The sequence below is a fragment of the Cicer arietinum genome, chromosome 1 (assembly GCF_000331145.2).
Source record: "Cicer arietinum cultivar CDC Frontier isolate Library 1 chromosome 1, Cicar.CDCFrontier_v2.0, whole genome shotgun sequence".
Lineage (NCBI taxonomy): Eukaryota > Viridiplantae > Streptophyta > Magnoliopsida > Fabales > Fabaceae > Cicer > Cicer arietinum.
Genome location: NC_021160.2, coordinates 44,194,900 through 44,214,239, shown reverse-complemented (window position 1 = coordinate 44,214,239; position 19,340 = coordinate 44,194,900). Strand labels below are relative to the sequence as shown.

At 29.7% G+C, this 19,340-nt stretch overlaps 1 protein-coding gene across 1 annotated transcript; it reads right to left on the bottom strand.

Annotated features, from left to right (window-relative positions):
* Positions 1–5,938: 5,938 nt before the first annotated feature.
* On the bottom strand, positions 5,939–16,934 carry LOC101514311 (probable LRR receptor-like serine/threonine-protein kinase At1g53430). Its single transcript, XM_004488942.4, has 24 exons — positions 16,601–16,934; positions 13,968–14,145; positions 13,585–13,656; positions 13,422–13,490; positions 13,126–13,197; positions 12,973–13,044; positions 11,876–11,947; positions 11,709–11,780; positions 11,522–11,593; positions 11,202–11,273; positions 11,040–11,111; positions 10,498–10,569; positions 10,109–10,174; positions 9,953–10,012; positions 9,826–9,864; positions 9,691–9,737; positions 9,224–9,594; positions 8,931–9,126; positions 8,532–8,669; positions 8,069–8,181; positions 7,748–7,958; positions 7,422–7,659; positions 6,937–7,087; positions 5,939–6,572 (listed from the first exon to the last, which is right to left on the bottom strand). Exons 1-24 carry the CDS (start codon positions 16,701–16,703, stop codon positions 6,177–6,179), a joined length of 3,024 nt encoding a protein of 1,007 aa, XP_004488999.1. The 5' UTR covers positions 16,704–16,934; the 3' UTR covers positions 5,939–6,176.
* Positions 16,935–19,340: the final 2,406 nt, after the last annotated feature.

Sequence of the window (19,340 nt, the reverse complement as noted above, 5' to 3'; positions counted from 1 at the left end):
TGGATGATCCAAAATGCAGGGATCAACGACGTCCTAGCTAGAGATCAAAGGCGCAAACCATATATGGCTATGCATTGTATTGCAAGCCACAATAACTATTTGATAGCTATTAGGTTCTAAAAAAAAAAGATAGCTATTAAGAATACAAGCAACGAGACACTTTCACTTTAATGAAGTGGCTTGGAACTGGTGTTTTTTTTAAAACTCGTGCTTGCTTATTTAAAATCAATTATTAAAAAGTTTGTAATTAGTCTAAATTATAAGTGTAGTTATTAATTTTTTTTTAAGTTATACGGATAAAACTAATTTGTGAATTCAAGTGTTAAAATCGCTTAAACAATTAAATAAAACAGTCCAATCCACGAATTAAAGTTTAAATAGACTAAAAATATGTCATGGATAAATCGGACTTATATGTAGATATTAGTATATGTAGGGGTGGACTTCGGTCGGGTTCGGGTGGCTTTGGGTTCAAATTTCACATCTGAATCAACCCACGGGTGACACATATAGATCCATTTTCGACCATTTTTATAGCTGTTTAGATCGGGTCTCGGATTAGACGGTCGGATTTATCAGGTAACCTTTGAAGAGTTAATATGTTTTTGGCTTAATTGCACTTTTGGTCCCCTTATTATAGGTGAAAATTGAAAGTAGTCCCCTCATTTTGTTTCTCCCCAGTTTTAGTCCCCAAACAAAATTTGAGTCCAATGAGTTGTCATTTTTTAATGACGTGTCAATAAAAAGGTAATGTGGCAGATGCTTACGTGGAATAAACTCATTATTATATTATTTCTGATTAAAAAATATAATTTATAATTGTTTTCTGATAATTTATAATTTTTGATTATTATAATTGTTAAAAATCATTATTAAAAATACAATTTAATTGTTAAAATTAAGTTAAAAAAAATGAAAAAGATATGCAGCAATGAGAATCAGAAGCATATGATTCAACAAAAGCTTGAACCCTAAATAAAAAACAGCCCCAATTCAACAAAAGCTCCCAAATCGATTCTGATTCCAATTTCTTCATCATAAACATATTCCGATTTCTTTCAAGTCCATGAGTATGCTGCCATAAAATCATATGCTTCCATCGGAAAGAAATCTTCATTGGTGGCAAGGCTTTTGAACTGCATGACTATGCTGCCATAAAATCCTATGTTGCCTTCATTGTAACCAAAGCTCAATCGCCTTCACTACAGCTGAACTCGATACCCCACCAATGGCTTTACTGAGTTCAGAATAGTCTCAAACACGAAACCAACCATTGTCACGACCTGTCATTGCCAAAACTATGTCCAATAACCTCACAAGGTGATCCCCCCCTGCCCCCAATTCGATCAAATAGTAAAGACATGCCATCAGCAATCATCGCATGCACTATCCGGTTTGCCTACATTGTCATACTCATGTGTATCCTTCTGGCATCATGTAACGACATGCTCTTCCTATGTTCACCTCAATGGCAGAAATTATATTTAGGGTTCAAGCTTTTGTTGAATCATATGCTTCTGATTCTCATTGTTGCATATGTTTTTCATTTTTTTTAACTTAATTTTAATAATTAAATTGTATTTTTAATAATGATTTTTAACAATTATAATAATCAGAAATTATAAATTATCAGAAAACAATTATAAATTATATTTTTTAATCAGAAATAATATAATAATGAGTTTATTCCACGTATGCGTCTGCCACGTCACCTTTTTATTAACACGTCATTAAAAAAATGACAACTCATCATGATTTGGACTCAAATTCTGTTTGAGGGACTAAAACTGGGAAGAAACAAAATGGGGGGACTACTTTCAATTTTCACCTATAATAGGGGGACCAAAAGTGCAATTAAGCCTATGTTTTTTGAGCCATTTTTCATAAAAAAAAATATAAAAAAAAAGTTTCTATTAGATCAAATCCAAATACAAAAGAGTAACTTCGACGAGAAGAGCAAACCAAAACACACATAAATTATAATAACTTTCAAACAAACAGCAGAAAATGGTGAGACGCAGATGGGCGAGACGGCGGCGATGGTGAAGGCTAGGGTGAGACGACGATGGTGAAGACAATGATAGTGACGGCGGCAACGATGTGAGGCTGTGGGTGTGGCTTTGTGTGAGTATCAGAGACAAAAGTTTGAGAGAGTGGAGCGGCTGGTTTAAGAGTGAGTAGGGCGGTTGGATTGAGAGTGAGGGAGCGACGACGGCTGGAATAGAGAGAGAGGAAAATGTGAGATTAGGGTTTCAATAGATTCAGGTTTCTATTTATAATTAGGCCTTTTTTTTTATAAATAAAAAAAACAAACTAAAAAATTGATTTGGGTCGTGTTGGGCCTTATGTATCTATGAACATGTGTTGCACTTTGTATAATAATAATAATAATAATAATAATAATAATAATAATAATAATAATAATAATAATAATAATAATAATAATAATAATAATAATAATAATAAGAACAATAATAATAATAACAATAATAATAATAACAATAATAACAATAACAATAACAATAACAATAACAATAACAATAACAATAACAATAACAATAACAATAACAATAACAATAACAATAACAATAACAATAACAATAACAATAACAATAACAATAACAATAACAATAACAATAACAATAACAATAACAATAACAATAACAATAACAATAACAATAACAATAACAATAACAATAACAATAACAATAACAATAACAATAACAATAACAAATAATAATAATAATAATAATAATAATAATAAGAACAATAATAATAATAACAATAATAATAATAACAATAATAACAATAACAATAACAATAACAATAACAATAACAATAACAATAACAATAACAATAATAATAATAATAATAATAAGGTTTAATTGCAGTTTTGGTCTCTCTATTTTAACTAAATCGCGAAAGTAGTCCCCCTAATTTGTTTATCTCCAATTTTGGTCCCCAAGCAGAATTTTGATCCAAAACTTGATGAAATTTCATTTTTTTTGCATTTATTTAAGTCACACAATGCCTCAATATTTTATTTGCAACAATTGTACCTGAAATATATGACTATAAATGGTGTAGTACGGCTTTAAAAAATAAAATTTTATCAAGTTTTGGACTAAAATTTTGTTTGGTGACCAAAACCGGGGAGAAACAAAATGGAGGAACTACTTTCGCGATTCACCTAAAATAGGGGGACCAAAACTGCAATTAAGTCTAATAATAATAATGAATTCGGTCAGGTTTGGGTATCGACGAGTCCAAATTAATCACCTGAACCCGACCGCGTAAACCTTTTTACCCGTCTAACCCATCAACCCGTAGAAACCCGCCCGCAAACTTAAATATCCTAATGGGTCGGTCGGGTTCGGTCGAGTCCGAATATATTGTCCACCTCTACCTCTTTAGTGTATTGTTCAGTTTTTATTATAGAATTTATTTTTTATATATCATTAATATAAAGAGTTTTTATAATATCAATCAATTACAACCGTTAGATCATTGATAATATAATTTTAGTCATAATTACTTTTAAAATTATTCATATAATTAATTATGATTTATCGATTACGTAAAAAATTTGTATTAACAATATATACAAATAAAACTTTTTTTTATTTCTTAACAAATAGCCTTAACAACACTTTTTTGGATAATTTTAGTATATATAGACTAATTATTATCTATTTCTCTTTATTGTGTAAATATTGTTAATGAAACAAATTAAATTTTTATAAATTAACAACCTAAGATTTGAATCATAATTGAGAATTATATTTATATTTTAATATTTAATCACGATGTGTCTTTATTCAGGTGCTTTGAAATATCCTATATATATTAAGACAGGAAAATATGCTAACATAGGCACCTAAAAAGCATTATCACCGCCTAATCCTTTCTTAATTAGCCTAAACATCTTTTAGCAGCTCGACCTTTGACCTTTCTAATTGTACTGTTACATTTCTTTTGTTGTTTTTTCACATTCTACAAACCCAATATACTATGCTAGGTCCCGCTTTTCTTTAATTTTTTCAATTTTACATCTTACAATTTTTTGTTTCACATGTATTTTTCATCTTTCATTGATTTTTTCATTTTTTTTGCTAATATTTCACAAGGAGCAACAATCTAAAAATTGATTGCTAGAGCGTAGAGGATTAGAGGAGCAACAATCTCTCTATACAAATATAAGTGGTGCCTTGCCTTTATGCTAATGGTGATTGAACAACTGAACACATTTTCAAATGAAAAAATTAATTAAAAAAAATTAGATTTAATTGCAGTTTTGGTCCTCCTATTTTAACTGAATCGTGAAAGTAGTCCCTCCATTTTATTTATTTCTAGTTTTGGTCCCTCAAACATAATTTTGGTTCAAAACTTGATGAAATTTTATTTTTTTTACATTTATTTAAATCACACTATGCTTCAAGTTCTCATTTGCAACAATTGTACCTAAAATATATAATCATAAATTGTGTTGTACGTCTTAAAAAAATGAAATTTCATCAAATTTTGAACCAAAATTCTGTTTGGAGACCAAAATTGGGGAGAAACAAAATAGAGGGACTACTTTCGCGATTCAGCTAAAATAAGGGGACCAAAACTACAGTTAAGCCAAAAAAATTATTATAATGCTCAGAATTTTAGTGTCTTATGAGAAATATAATTGGTGAGGTGGAGCTTTAATTATATTAATTAATGTTTATGAAAGATATTTTGAAGACTTGGTATATTTTTTAATTGCAGATAAGATATAACGCAAATGGAGTATTTTAACATATAGAATTAATAATAACTTTGTCATGGATTAAATATAAGTAATGTATTGTTTTGGGTGGAGATTGGAAAGATTTTTGTTGATTCAAATTATAAGTAACATAAATTTCTATTCCCACATTATACTATTTTTTAGAGTGTAATGTATATATATTGTTTGAATGAAATAATTTTATAATCTCATTCAATGAGAAGTCATTTTTTCATATCAATTCAAACAATCCTTACAAAAATTCATGTAGCAAAATGACTGATTTTTCTTCCATTGATAATGTATATTCTTTAAATTTTAATTTTCATGAAATATATTAATTCTTTTCTTGGTATCATTTTCAAATGTCAAATTTAATTGTTTTTGAGAACAATATTTTTAAAATAACAAAAAAATACTATATATCTATAACCTATAATTTGTCTCGTGCATCCTCTATACATCGCACGGATGCATATACTAATTGTTATTAACTTTTTTTATAGTTTACTTATATTCATTGTTGATAAGTTTAATTATTGATATTTTATTGCATAATGTAATTTTTTTTTTCAATTACATAATATTTTTTTCTTTCTAAATGGTCAGAGTGTAAAGACATTACATAATAAAAATATGTAATTGCAGTTTTAGTTTCTTATTTTAGTTGAATCACAAATTTAATTCTTCTATTTTATTTGTTCTTAGTTTTAATCCTTAGTCAAAAAAATAAAAATAATTTTTGTTAAATAATAAATTTAAATGAGGGAATATTTTTCTTGGTTAAGGATGCAAATCAGTTATGAAATCTGTTTATATGCAATAATATGCTACAACGTTTAGTAGCATTCTTAGGACCAAAATGACTTGAGGTGTTTTTCAACAACTGTTATCTTGATCTTTATTGAATGATAACTATTCAAAGTTCAAGCTTCATTAAAGATATTCACTATCTCTGTATACTTAAATATTATTCCTACCTAGCAATTTAATCTCTCTATCAATATGATAAAAAATAATTATATTTCACAAACTACCGCTACTTATCATTTAGTTTTGTATGAACTTGTTATGTTGATGGATATTTTAAGAATAATAGCATTAAACAAGATTAAGTTGGTTAAATTTTGATAAACCAATTGTGACTATGTTTCTTATTTATATTTGAGTCCAGATGGAGTATCAAGGAAAATAAGAATATTATAGTCGAGATGTTACTGGGAGTAGATTCCAACTTTTTTGCTTGCTCAAAACATCTACAACAAAAAGCAAAAGAGACTAAGTTCTCAAAACATCTACACCTTTTTGTACCTATGATTTTACTCTGAATTGCTATTGTTGATATATACTTTACAAAAGAATTTGTATGTGATGTGAATCTATCTCTTTCTAACATACAAACCATACAACATTCAGAACCTCAAATAAGCTTATCAGATGAAGAATAATCATCTTTACTTGGAAGAGATATGGAAGAGTCAATCCATGGTCCATCCATTGATTTTACTGTTAGCTCTCTACTATCTTGTAAGAATGTAGAAGAAACATGACTTTGGCTATCTTGTGATAGAGTCTCAAAGGCTTTAAACCTTACACCATTTGTACTATCGCTGCGTTTGATTATCGGCGCTTGAATCGGAGTTTTTCCTTCAAGCATGCTCACTACAGATGACATTGGTGGTCTAAGAGTTGGAGATGGATTGGTGCAAAGGAGTGCCAATTGCAGCATTCTCATGGCTTCTTCTGCGGAGTATTTTGATTCAAGACTTGGATCCACCAATTCCAGAAGATTTCCTTGTTCTTGGAGAACATAGGCCTTTAATGACATGCAAAATATAGTATTAGAATTTTAACCAAACCATACTTTTAATTAGAAACAAGGAAAAGCACAATGAAAAAATAAGACCACGTGTAGTATTATTGATGTCACCTTTTGTTTAATATATAAAGTTATCCTTAGTTCTTATCTTATTATATTTGATTTTGATATGCTTTATTATTTTTGGAGAAATATGGAATGAAAATTTTGATATAGATGAAAATGGAAACAAGTATTTTGAACATAACTAACTTAATATAATTTGTGAGGATGAGGGGGATAAGTAGGGTATTATGCACCCAAATGTCTTCATTTTTAGTTATTAAAAACTCTGAAGACCACACGCAAAAATGTAACTTACCCAATCCAGAAGATAAACAAACTCCTCTTTAGGCCTATAATTTGTGTTGCTCATTCCACTAACAATCTCCAAAGCTACAACTCCGAAGCTATAGACATCTGCTTTGTCAGTCAAGTAACCCCGCATAGCATATTCAGGAGCCATGTAACCTCTGGTAAGAGAACATTAAATACCCTTGTGTCAGTGATTTCAAAAAAAAAAAAAAGGAAACCATTTCTAGCATAGGACTATGTAAATGGTTATGGCTGCAAGAAATACACAGATTGAGTGCAAGCACGGTTATAAATTGCAGTTGCATTGCGATATTTGAAATTGCAAACAAATGCAGTCGATGCAGCTGCAACTGAGTTCGTGAAAACCTCCAAAACCTTTACAATGCGACCACAAATGTGGTTGTGAGCCTCAATTTAAAACTGCGAGTGCAAGACAACTAATGATAAACAAAGTAAGATTCGAAACATGAAATATTGTGGCACAACACTAACATTGTCCCAGCGATTCGCGTGCTGATATGAGTATTCTCTTCTTCATCAAGCTTGGCTAAACCAAAGTCAGAGATCTTGGCATTCAGATGCTTATCAAGTAAGACATTCGTCGCCTTAATATCCCTGTGAACTATTTTCAACCTTGATTCCTCATGAAGATAAGCTAAACCCCTCGCTATCCCCACACAGATCTTCATTCTCGTGTGCCATTCCAAGTTCAACCGTTGTTCTTGTTTGCCTAGAAGGAAATGTTTAATAAAATGTTCAATTTCAACTTAGTAGGAACTTAACAGACACAGCCACAAGTTGTTACATGAAGCATTTACCGAAAAGAGCGCGAGCAAGACTATTGTTCTCCATGTATTCATATACAAGCAGCAATTGGTTTCCTTCAATGCAACAGCCATAAAGCTTGACAAGATTTGGATGTTGCAAAGCAGATATCATGCCTATTTCGTTAACGAATTCGCGGTTCCCTTGCTTTGATTTCGAAGAGAGCTGTTTAACAGCAATCACAGCACCATCTGACAGTACACCCTTTGAATAACCAATGAATTCAATATCATGTTATCATATATAATTGAGAATAACCTTTCAAAGCTTTATATTTCTCAAGTAAAATGAACATATAAAATATCAAAATTTACCTTGTAAACTGGACCAAATCCTCCTTCGCCTATCTTATTTTCTGGATCAAAGTTATTAGTAGCAGCCTTAATTTGTCTCAGACTAAAATAGCCTGTTTTCAATTCTAGGAGCTCTGCAATAAGATATGTATTTTACTCAGGAACAAGATGTGAAAATAAAAAAAAAAATAGAAAGAGAGAATAACAATGTAATTATGTAGGAAACCAAGTCAACATTTTCTCTTAGGGTTAAATATGTTTTCTGTTTGTATATTATCTTGATATTTATTTTTAGTCCCTGTATTCACATTTTAGTCCATACAAATAACAAAACTGCGTTTTTTTTAGTTTCTGAACAATGTAATTTATATATGGACTAATAACATATTTAACTCAAAACTTTCAAAAAAATTGGATCTTTACTGTAAAATTATCAAATCATAAGAGCAGCAACTGTCTGCTTTATTTAGGACTTCAATCTTACCTTTGTCAGTTTGATCTTTCCTACAAATGTAACCCATCTTCCAAAGGACAAAGAGTATCAGAATCACAAGCACCAATGATCCAATCACAATTCCAGCAATTGCTCCAGAAGACAACCCATTTGAAGGAATTTTAAAGTCTACAACAAAGTATTAATGTTTAAATAACATGAAATAAAAGAGTTTAATTAGTATCCACTATCAACGTAAAAAAAATTTACACATGCATCCAATCACATTTCACCACATAGATATTTTAGAAACTAATTAATATAACAAAGTGACACCATGATTGAATATGACTGGATACATGCGTAAAACCTTTTTACAATGACGATGTATAGAAATTAAAACATATTTGGCAGAAGGTTATGAAATAAAATATGTGAAAAAAAACTTACTTGGAGTCACAGTGATGGCAGATATAAGAGGTCCATATACACCTCTATTAGGAATTGCGTTAGTTCCTTTTCCTGCCCAAGATAAGTGGATTTCCAAAGTGCTATCATTAACATCAACATTATACTCCCTAGTGATTCCTTTGCCAACTCCACCAGCTGCTTCCACAATGTTAAAATCTTTCAAATATTTAAAACCCTGTCAATACATGGTTTTGAAATTTAGATACAAATATGAGCAACATTTTATAAGAAACTAAGAAAGAAGTAAAAAAATTGTTTGATTATTTACTCACTTGAATTGAAACATCGAATATGCGCCTTCCAAGGCTGCTGAAAGTATGGTCATTAGAAAACATTATCTCAGCAAAATGAAGTTTCACTTTATAATTTCCTTTCATCATACAAAAGCCAAAGTAGTTAAGAGATATTGGGGCAATGCGCGCTGTTTGATAGTATTCGGAACCGTTAATATTCAAAGAGAACACATTTTTTGCCACATAATCAGCTTTTTCATTTCCTAGAAATACTCCTGTGCTGCTATAAGCCCATTTTCCATCAACACTTTGAGAAAAGCTTGAAATTCCACGTAGATGTCCGTCGTCTTCATATTCATTGTCATCAAACTCAGTTGCAGGTCCTCCACAATTTATGAATAGTGAATGATCTGCAGAGAAATATTAACAAAAATCTTAAGTAGTTTCATTTAGAAAACATTGCAGTTCATGAAAATGCGATTGATCTACTAAGTCTGAACACTCACACCGAGGTTTTCCTGAACAAGGAAGGCCCATCTTCAAACAAGACAATCTACAAGATATGAAGTTAAATTCAGCAGATGATTCTAAAGACGATAGAGAGTTAAAACTAGACCATAAGCAGGATTGCACAAACTTACGAAGTGTTTGCTGAAGGAGAGTGGCTGGAAGCTAAGTTCCTGTTCAACAATAGTACTATTATGCTTAGTATTGAGATAGGCGAAATGCTCTTAAAATTCGTGGTGAAAAGAAAAAGATGAAGCTTACACATCCAACGGCTGGCATTCAGATGCAGAAGATGATGTAAAGTTGTTGAAAGATAAATCACTGAAACATAAAGTGAGAATATATTTTAATTACTTCATGATTCAAGAGTGCTCAAGGATACAAATAGAGGGGGAAAATTCAAGAAATTGTTCTGACAAGTTCTTTTTGTTGCTCAGAATCCATCCTGGAATTGTTCCATTCAGAGAGTTGTTAGTCAGGAACCTGCATACATCATTAATATATATCTCATTTATGTCACTGAAAGCTAATATCAATTAAGAAAAAAACTACAAAGTTTGAGGTCAAATTCTTATTACGAAGCACTGGCACTGACCCGAATACCTGACATGTCACTAACTCAACACGTAGGCACCAATAATAATTGAAGAAAATGAAAGTGATTAATGTGTCAGTGTCTGAAACAGACACGTATCAAACATTGGACTCGCCTTCAATTCGAGGTGTCTATGCTACATATTTCCTAATTAAAAGAACCACATAGTTTGAGTTAATCTTCTTGCTATCTAAGGAAAATGTTCACTTACATAAAATTGATTGATTCCAAGTCCTGAAATGAATCTGGGATCGGACCAGTCAATCTGTTGGAGCTCAAATCTCTGAAAGACAAACATGATGATTATTATGATAATGTTATGGCACATGACATAACCAATGGTTAACTATAGAATATAATGAGAGGTAATTTTAAGTTTCCAATAACTTTGTATTTTCTCCCTTTTGGCTACCACTTTTTAAACACAATAATTTGCACAGAATTATGATGATGCATACAAAAAATTTACATATAGTACTTAAGAAGTGTTAGTATAAAATTTACTAGATCCAAATTATTTGCTGATCTTTATAATAAAGTAATTCCATAATCATAAACTTAGCTAGTGAAGAATGATCCCTAAATTTCATTACTACTATGCTACATATATGTTATTTGTTACATACATAATATAACATATTCTAAATTAAACTTAGAGATAAAATGAGAAAACCTTATATTTATTGGTATGCATGTAGATATAAAGAAATTTGAAGCATATATAGTTAGCAATATACAATTGATCAAACTTACAGAGTTTTTAAATTTTTCATTTCACCAATGTAGTCAGGAATGGGACCAGTGATTAAGCAATTTCTCAATTCCCTGAGTTACAGAAATAAATCACTTAATAAAAATCTTAAATGAGTTATAAAGTTCTTCAAATATAGCATGGAAGGAAAAAATTTAACTCACAATCTTATCATTCGTTTCAAATCCTTCAGATCAGGAAATGTCATGGTTGGTCCCTTCAAATCAGATATTCTCCTGATATATAAATGTTTCATCAATGAAAAGAAAATGTTCCTATATTGAACAGAAGACCTATTTTCCAAATCGTGAATCAAATCCTATTATGAAATCTTAAGATTACGCAAAGAATAAAAATATGATATTTTTAAGTAAAATTAATTGAAAAAGCAAAATTATAAGCTGATATTTCATCTACTAGCCTCAAAATAAATCGAGATACGACTTGCATGAATATACTAATAATCAGGGAAGAAAGTACTCACAATTCTGTCAAACTTTTCAACAGAGATACAGCAGGGGGAATTGGACCTTCCAAATTTGTACCTTGCAAATCCCTACAAAACAAAAAGTTACTCAAAATAATAAACTGCATGTTAAGCATGAATGATATATCATTATTTTATTCTTCATCAAGTAAAAGGTCATAGATAAACCAAAATTTAGACTTACAATCTATCAAGTTTGGTCCAATTTGCAATAAAACTTGGGATCTTTCCAGATAAACTGCTTCCATCTATCCTACTGCAGAATATTAAGTGATTTCCGAATTTAACAATTAACAAATACATATAAAATGAAAACTTAGGAGAAAAGTTGTATTATATATTATAACTCACAAATTACTGAGATTCTTTAGATTACCAAATGATTCTGGTATTTGTCCTGTAAAATTATTTGCAGAAAGCATCCTGCAGTGATTCATTTAGAGTGTAAATAAAAAGCTAGGAATGTGAATTCATAGATAGATACTTTATGCATCTAATATAGAAAAATTAAATTGAAAATCTGCACAAAACTATATCAAGGTTGATTATTATTAAACTTTAGAAGTAGTACACCAATGTCCCCCATATATAACCATCAAATTATTTTTTAATAGGAAATCATCATAATTAGAACTAATTTCTTCTCAAATGCTAAGATTGCAGTTTAAAGTTCTTCGCCTCTCCTCAAGAGTGCATTATGTGGAGATCGTGTAAGATTTATGGGTGACATATGTAATTAATTAATAAAGTGTGTTAGGGTCATTATATAATTAGCCAATAAACTAGGGGTCAAGTAATATATAATAGTTTATGGCTAAAGAGCATAATAGTTATGAAAATTAATAGTGTAGATACCAGGCAGTTTCTAATTTAATGAGGGGCTGAATTGGAAATACTGCAATTTGGGATATAACTAATAATAGTTATATATAGGGGTAATGGTCCCCAAGACAAGCACAACAAGAGTATTCAGTTTCAAAACCCTAAAGGAGAAAACTCTCTGGTTCTCTCTATCCCCATCAAGAGAGCAAGGTCTTCAGGGTGTTTTGCTGAGGAAGATCACCCAACCCATTGGCTCTATCATCATCATCTTAGGATTTCATTAATGGCAATTCCCACAGGTACGCTTCCGCCTTTGGCTATTCATTATGTAATTGACATGGATTGTTGAGCACAACGTCAACAGATCGAACTATAGTTCTCCCCACAAGCTCAATGCTACGCCACACCCATTTGGTATATATAAAAAATCCAGGATGATTGTGACTAGAAATTAATAAGATAAAATTCCACCATTAATTTATTTTTAATTAATAAATCAAATGTCAATAATAAATAACTATATATAAGGGGATCACTAGTGTAGGTTTTTTAATGAGATATACCTTAGATTAGTGCATTAGGCCTATACTCATAAAATGAAAATGGCTAAAAGAAACAAATCTCACAATTTCTGCAAGTTTTTCAAATTTCCAAGGCTAGGAGGAAGAGGCCCTCCAAGTTCATTATCTTCAAAGTTCCTGCAAAAATTGGATCTAAATCATAGCAATTCTACTACCAATATCAATCAATGTGGCATCAAATTATTCTCAAATACTTACAATTCTTGCAGGGTGGCAATATCACCAATTTCTGAGGGAATTGTACCACTGAGTCTATTTCCCAAAAGTGACCTGAAGAATGAAAATAATTGGAAATTGAAAAGCATGCAAAACCATTAAGGTAAAATTGTAAACATAGCAGCCCGTAAGGCCTAGCTCAATTGACAAATGGTAATATTGTTAGACCAGATCTTTCGGGTTTAAACTCAAAACCTCACCGTTGTGTGTGAGTTTCAGATAATACTTAATATTTACCACAAATAAATTGAAGCAAGAAAGAAAGTAGAACAGCTTACAGTGTCACAAGTGAGAGGTGTCCAAGACTCTTTGGAATTGAGCCATTTAGATAATTCCTAGTGAGATCACTGCTCAATATAAATATTTCAGTTAGTTTCTTTAAAAAAAAATTAATTAATAAGCAAAAGGAAAAGTAAATGGGAAAATAATGTAATCACTTACAGTATTTTGAGATGAGTAAGATTTCCAAATTCAGTGGGAAAAACTCCAGATATATTGATACCCTTGAGCAAGCTACCATAGCCAATTTGTTGAATTAGTAATTCTCAAATGAAGTACTTTTTTAATTTAATAAAAAGAATTAATGTAAAGGAACAAAGGTGACATTGCTCACATAGGCATATATGATAAACAAACATAACACTTCATTAATTTCATTGAAAATTTCAAAACTCTCTCATTCAATATTGCAAATATTAAACTTTACTATTAAATAATACAGAAAAAAACAGGGCCACTCTGTATCTCACTATAACAAAAGTTCTATTTATTTATTTTCTGTCCATTTTAATTTAATTTTTTGGAAGGGTTTTAGAAAGCCTTACATCAATGTGACATGGCAAACAGTGCTAGCATTGAAAGAGCAATCACACGTGACATTCCTTGTGATTTGATCCTCTAAAATATTAGCATTACCAAATCCTTTATCCCCATTGCAAGAATGTTCTGTAACCTTCCAATTCAAGTTATCTACCTTGTCTGATATTGTTTGTAGTAATTTCACTGCAATAGAATACAAGACAAATCAATTTAATTTACCATACATCACTCTCATCTTATTATTACTAATCGAAATAATTGATCTATTACAAATTAGAAAAGTGCTTAACTTTAAAAATTATTATTCTGATTTTACGAAAATTAGTAAATACAAACATGCACACTATTTTTTTTTAACTACTGTGTTATTGGTGTAAAGTATTTAGGGACTTTGGCAATTCACCCTTATAAATTTTTTGTTAAGTATGTTATCAGAATAATAGAATCTACCTATAAGTGCGAACTATCATCAACAAAGTTTTAATTAGGAAATTGACTAAAACTACCTATAATAGAATCTTTTTCTTCAACCACATTATTATATGAGAAAATAGAGTATCTATTATCGATATAAATTAATTTTATTCTGACAACGAATTAAAATTAAGTTTTTTATTGTAATTAAAAAAAAAAAGTTTTATTATGTGTTTATGTAACCGTCAAATAAATGATTAAATGTGTAAATTAATTTTATATTATCAATACATATCAATTAAACTTTTATTATATCACAAGACTAGAATTGGATAGTCAAAGGATCTTAATTTTTAGGACATATATCTATCTTTATTATAATGAAGCTTCCATGGTCAAAAGGATTTAATAAATTATTGGTGACAAATTGTCATCCAAAACAATGTCACTTTTTTATAGTTGTTGGTTTGACCAAGTCATACAAGGTAGGTGGGCAATGCAATAATAAAAGAAGAAATATAACTTTTCATGCAAAGAATTATCTATAGACCTTTTTCCATTTTTCATATCCTCAAGGCTTGTCGAATAATTGAAAATACTAATTGAGCACCAAATGATTTTAAGAGTTTAAAATTGTGCAACATTATAAAGAAAATTATATTAAAGATATAAAGATAAAATTGGAAAAATTAATTAATATTAAATAAAAACCAATTGAATAATATCATAAGAATCAGCCAATATCTCAAGTTTGAATCTTATGGTAAAAAAAATACATTTAGTCATGATTAGCAAAGTTAATAGATACTTTTAACATATGATATGATTAGAGAGATCTAATATTTTAACAAATTAATAACTCCGACGGGTTTAATTTGAGCAACATATATAAATGAGAATTAAAAAATGAAATATTAGTTAAAAGAATTAAAGAAAGTTTGACGTTGTCTTCCAGTATAATATCTATTATACTAACTATATTAATATTTCTAATTGAAAAACACGACGAACATCATTGTCACATCCAAAAAAGAATCATGTAAAATTAACATCATCGACAAATTCTTTAAGAATAAATAAATATTACTAATCAAAATAGAAGAAGGAACATTCAGCCGAACAAAGTCTTTGACTTGTATAGTGCACACGTATTAATATATTAAATTATCAATCGCCTGCCCATCACGTAGACAATTTAATTTGTCCCCACCACCTATATTGTTATTATTTTCAACATTTTTTTTATCTTAATTATTTTCAACATTTTATACTATAAAGTATGTCCATTTTAATAAACACTCATTATTATTATTTTATTTAAATGTATAAAATATCACTTTTTATATTTTAAAAATTAGTAATTGTAATTAGAAGTATGTATGAAAATTTTAATAGATACACCTAATTTATAAGTACTTATATTGAAAGATTTTTTTTCTTTCTAAAAGTTGCTTTAAAAAACATGTAGTAGTAAACTTGGTCCATATTTCAAAATATGTTATTAAATAATTCAGTCATAAAGTATAAATATGTCGGAACAGCTTCATGTTCAATGGCACGGTTGAATGGTAGATATTTTTTTATAATAAATGTCGAATAAAAATATTATCTAAACAGGGGTCTCATCAATAAAATGTTTACATACATATAGTAAAACCAAAACCATGGACCCCACCTATGTCTATTACAGACGTGGCCATCTCATCATATTCACGAGATAGCAATCAATCACCCATGTTAATTCATTATCTAAAATGACAAAACACTCCAAAATAAAGATTAAATTGGCAGAAATGTTCAAATTTAAAATAAAAAAAATAAAAAATAAAAAACTGTGGATGATTCAACATAACTAACAAATGAATTCATAGATCAAAGAAACTAAAATGAAATTATTTTGTGAATAGATTAGTTGCAGCAATGAATGTTCATTATCTTAATTTCTGGAAATTTTACAAATTCAACCATTCAACAACAAAAAAATGTAATTCCATGCCCAATTAAAAATCCTAATTTTCACTAAAGAAAAATATCGTATTCGATTATATATAATTTTATTAAGTTGATTTTTATTTTTTTTACTTTGAAAGGCAGTTTCAAATCTCATGATTCCAAACACAAAAAATGCCATTTTCGGAAGTTACTCTTACTCATATAGTTATTCCAAAACATTGACATAAACAAAATTAAAATAAAACAAAGAGAGAAAGGAAATGAAGGGTACCTTCATCTTGTGGTAAAAGTTGAGCGTTGGATCCAAACTTTTGTGGAAAATTAAAAGCCATGGACAAAAAGAAGAACAAAGAAACATGTTTGAAGCTTGACATCACAAAACACTTGTCTTGGTTTATGTTGTCTATGGCCACTTTTCCTCTGTTTTTGAGACGAAAACGTTTAAGAATGGTATGAAAAACGACAAGAGTAAGAGTTGTGACAAAACAAAACAAATATAAACACAGAAAATAGTTGGTAGGGGTTATTTGTTTGTTTGTTGGAGGGAAAGAAAAGGAGAAACGTTTTTATTTTGTGTTCTTTTTTTTCTTTCAAATATGAATGCATAGAAGAGTGTCTTAGTAACATTCACCAAAATAAAAGTGTTAACAAAATATACTAAAATAAATAAATGCATACGTAGAATAAAGTGAGAAAAGTCATTAGCAAATGGTTTTGTTCGGTCAACGATATATATTTTTGGGATAAATTTATCATTGTTAAACTTTATTTTTTTTCTACCGTAAAAAAAAAAATTACCAAATTGCTATTCATTACTTATTAAATACTAAAGTACCATCTTTTTAAAATTTTCAACTTTGTTAAGTGAGAAATAGATTTCTCTTCCTCCAATTTTTTAAGTTTTTATTTTAAAGAATGAAGAAAAATAGGTCTCCCATGTGCAGATTTCTCAGTGTAATTTTTTTTTAATTATAAAATTTATCTTATTATTTATAAAATCTTTTTTATTAGTAGTATTATTTAGTAGGCACATACATCGGAGATTTGATTATTTAATAATGACATACCTACTGAGGAAGTAGGTAGTTATAATTTATAAATGTGAAATAATGTAACACATTATTTTTTGTTAACAACTTTCATAAAAATAAATATATATTTTATTAATTAATTATTATTATTTTTAATTAAATAATTAATTTAATTTTCATTAATTATTAATTTAATTAATTATTATTTTAATTAAATAATTAATTTAAGTTTCATTGATTATTAATTTCAGTAATTATTATTTTAATTAAATAAATAAAGACAATGTTAATTTTTTTATAATAATTATCTAACTAAATTTTACGTTTTATAATTATTAAAAAATTTAAATAAAATGGAATCTATAAAAAAAAAACATAATTTAATTAAATATTATAATTAAACATACAAATACAAAAGGAGTGAAAAAAAATATATACAAATTTTATTACAATGTTTTTATTAAATTAATCTCTTATATGGTGTCGAGTCCCACATCGTGGTGGTCGACGAATACGATGTGGAGGTGAATTTTTTTTTGTCAAATGGGGGCATGTGTCTCCTGTACATTTTCACTTAGTAGGTCGACATGCATCAAAGAAGTAGAATCTACTTGATTGGAGAATGATGGAACACCAAATAAATACATGTTATTAATATAACAAGCAGCCGACTCAAGCGTACCTAGGTCTGCACCAAATAAGTTATTCACAAAATATTGGTCGCTTGAATGTAGGATTGTGGGTGATCATATTGTTGAGTTAACGTGAATTGAAATGATTGTCTAGGTGGTTCAAATTGTTGTTGTGTTAGGGTGAAAGAAAATGAATGGCGGTGTGGTTTTGGCGCTTCATTTTCAATAGTAACAGGGAGAGTCGGTGGGCGAAGTCTATTACGCCTTTGTCATTGTGATTGTTGAGTTGTCTCTTCTGCAACACCACATCGTGAGTCCCACAATAGGTGCAGAGCTGATAGGTACATATTGGAGTTGTGTCTAAAACGAACAATATACTCTTCTATTGGTATTGATTGATTTGCACATATACAATCTCGGTACACATATACCACTACTTATATAAAGACATGGATTGCAAAATAAAAGGCCATTTAGAAAATATACGGGAATTGAGAGGAATCATATAAAGAGCTTCCAAGGTGGATCATTGCTTTCAAACATTATCTTCCAAACATTGTTACCGATATTGAAGTGCGGCCCTTTATTGAGGATGATCAAGGAGTTCCTAGCAAAGTTGTCTTCCATCGTCTTTTGGAGTTTCCAACCATGTATCAAAGGGTTTGATCATTGTAAATCAATTGTTTCAGTTGATGGAACATGGTTGTATGAGAAGTATCGTGGGACCTTACTAATGACAATCGTTCAGGATGGTGATGGTCATATCATTCCTATAGCATACGCCATTGTTGAGGGTGAAACACCATATGCATGGTGTTTCTTCCTCAGTCGTCTACGAATGTTTGTCACACCTCATCCCAACCTTTACTTGATTTTGGATAGACATGAGTCGATTAAAAGTGTTGTTAGGCGTGTAAACAACAATTGGCATCATGTCTTTTGCATTTGACATATATCACAAAACTTCGCGAGGACCTTCAAAAATGGGCAAATGAAAACTAATGTAACCAACATTGGTTATATATATATATATATATCACACATATTTTTGTTTTCAAATTGTCTATAACAACATCAACTTTTGTTCCTTCATGATACACCATGACTCAATCAAGCATTACATACTACATAAGACAAATTAGTGATTGGAATCAAGATGCAGTGAAATGGCTCGATGATATTCCAAAGGAACAACGATTACAAACATATGATGAATATAGACATTTGGGACACATGACAATTAACCTTTTTGAGTGTATGAACAATGTATTAAATCGGACATGCAATCTTCCAATCAATTCTTTGGTGCAAGCAATATACTACAGAGGGATCGCAAAATTTGAAGAAA

Coding starts and splice junctions, on each gene's coding strand:
- LOC101514311 (XM_004488942.4), bottom strand. CDS start 16,703: ATGTCAAGCTTCAAACATGTTTCTTTGTTCTTCTTTTTGTCCATGGCT. Junction 11,112..11,201: donor TTGAAACGAATGATAAGATT/GTGAGTTAAATT, acceptor TCTGTAACTCAG/GGAATTGAGAAATTGCTTAA. Junction 9,865..9,952: donor GAATGCCAGCCGTTGGATGT/GTAAGCTTCATC, acceptor ATTGTTGAACAG/GAACTTAGCTTCCAGCCACT.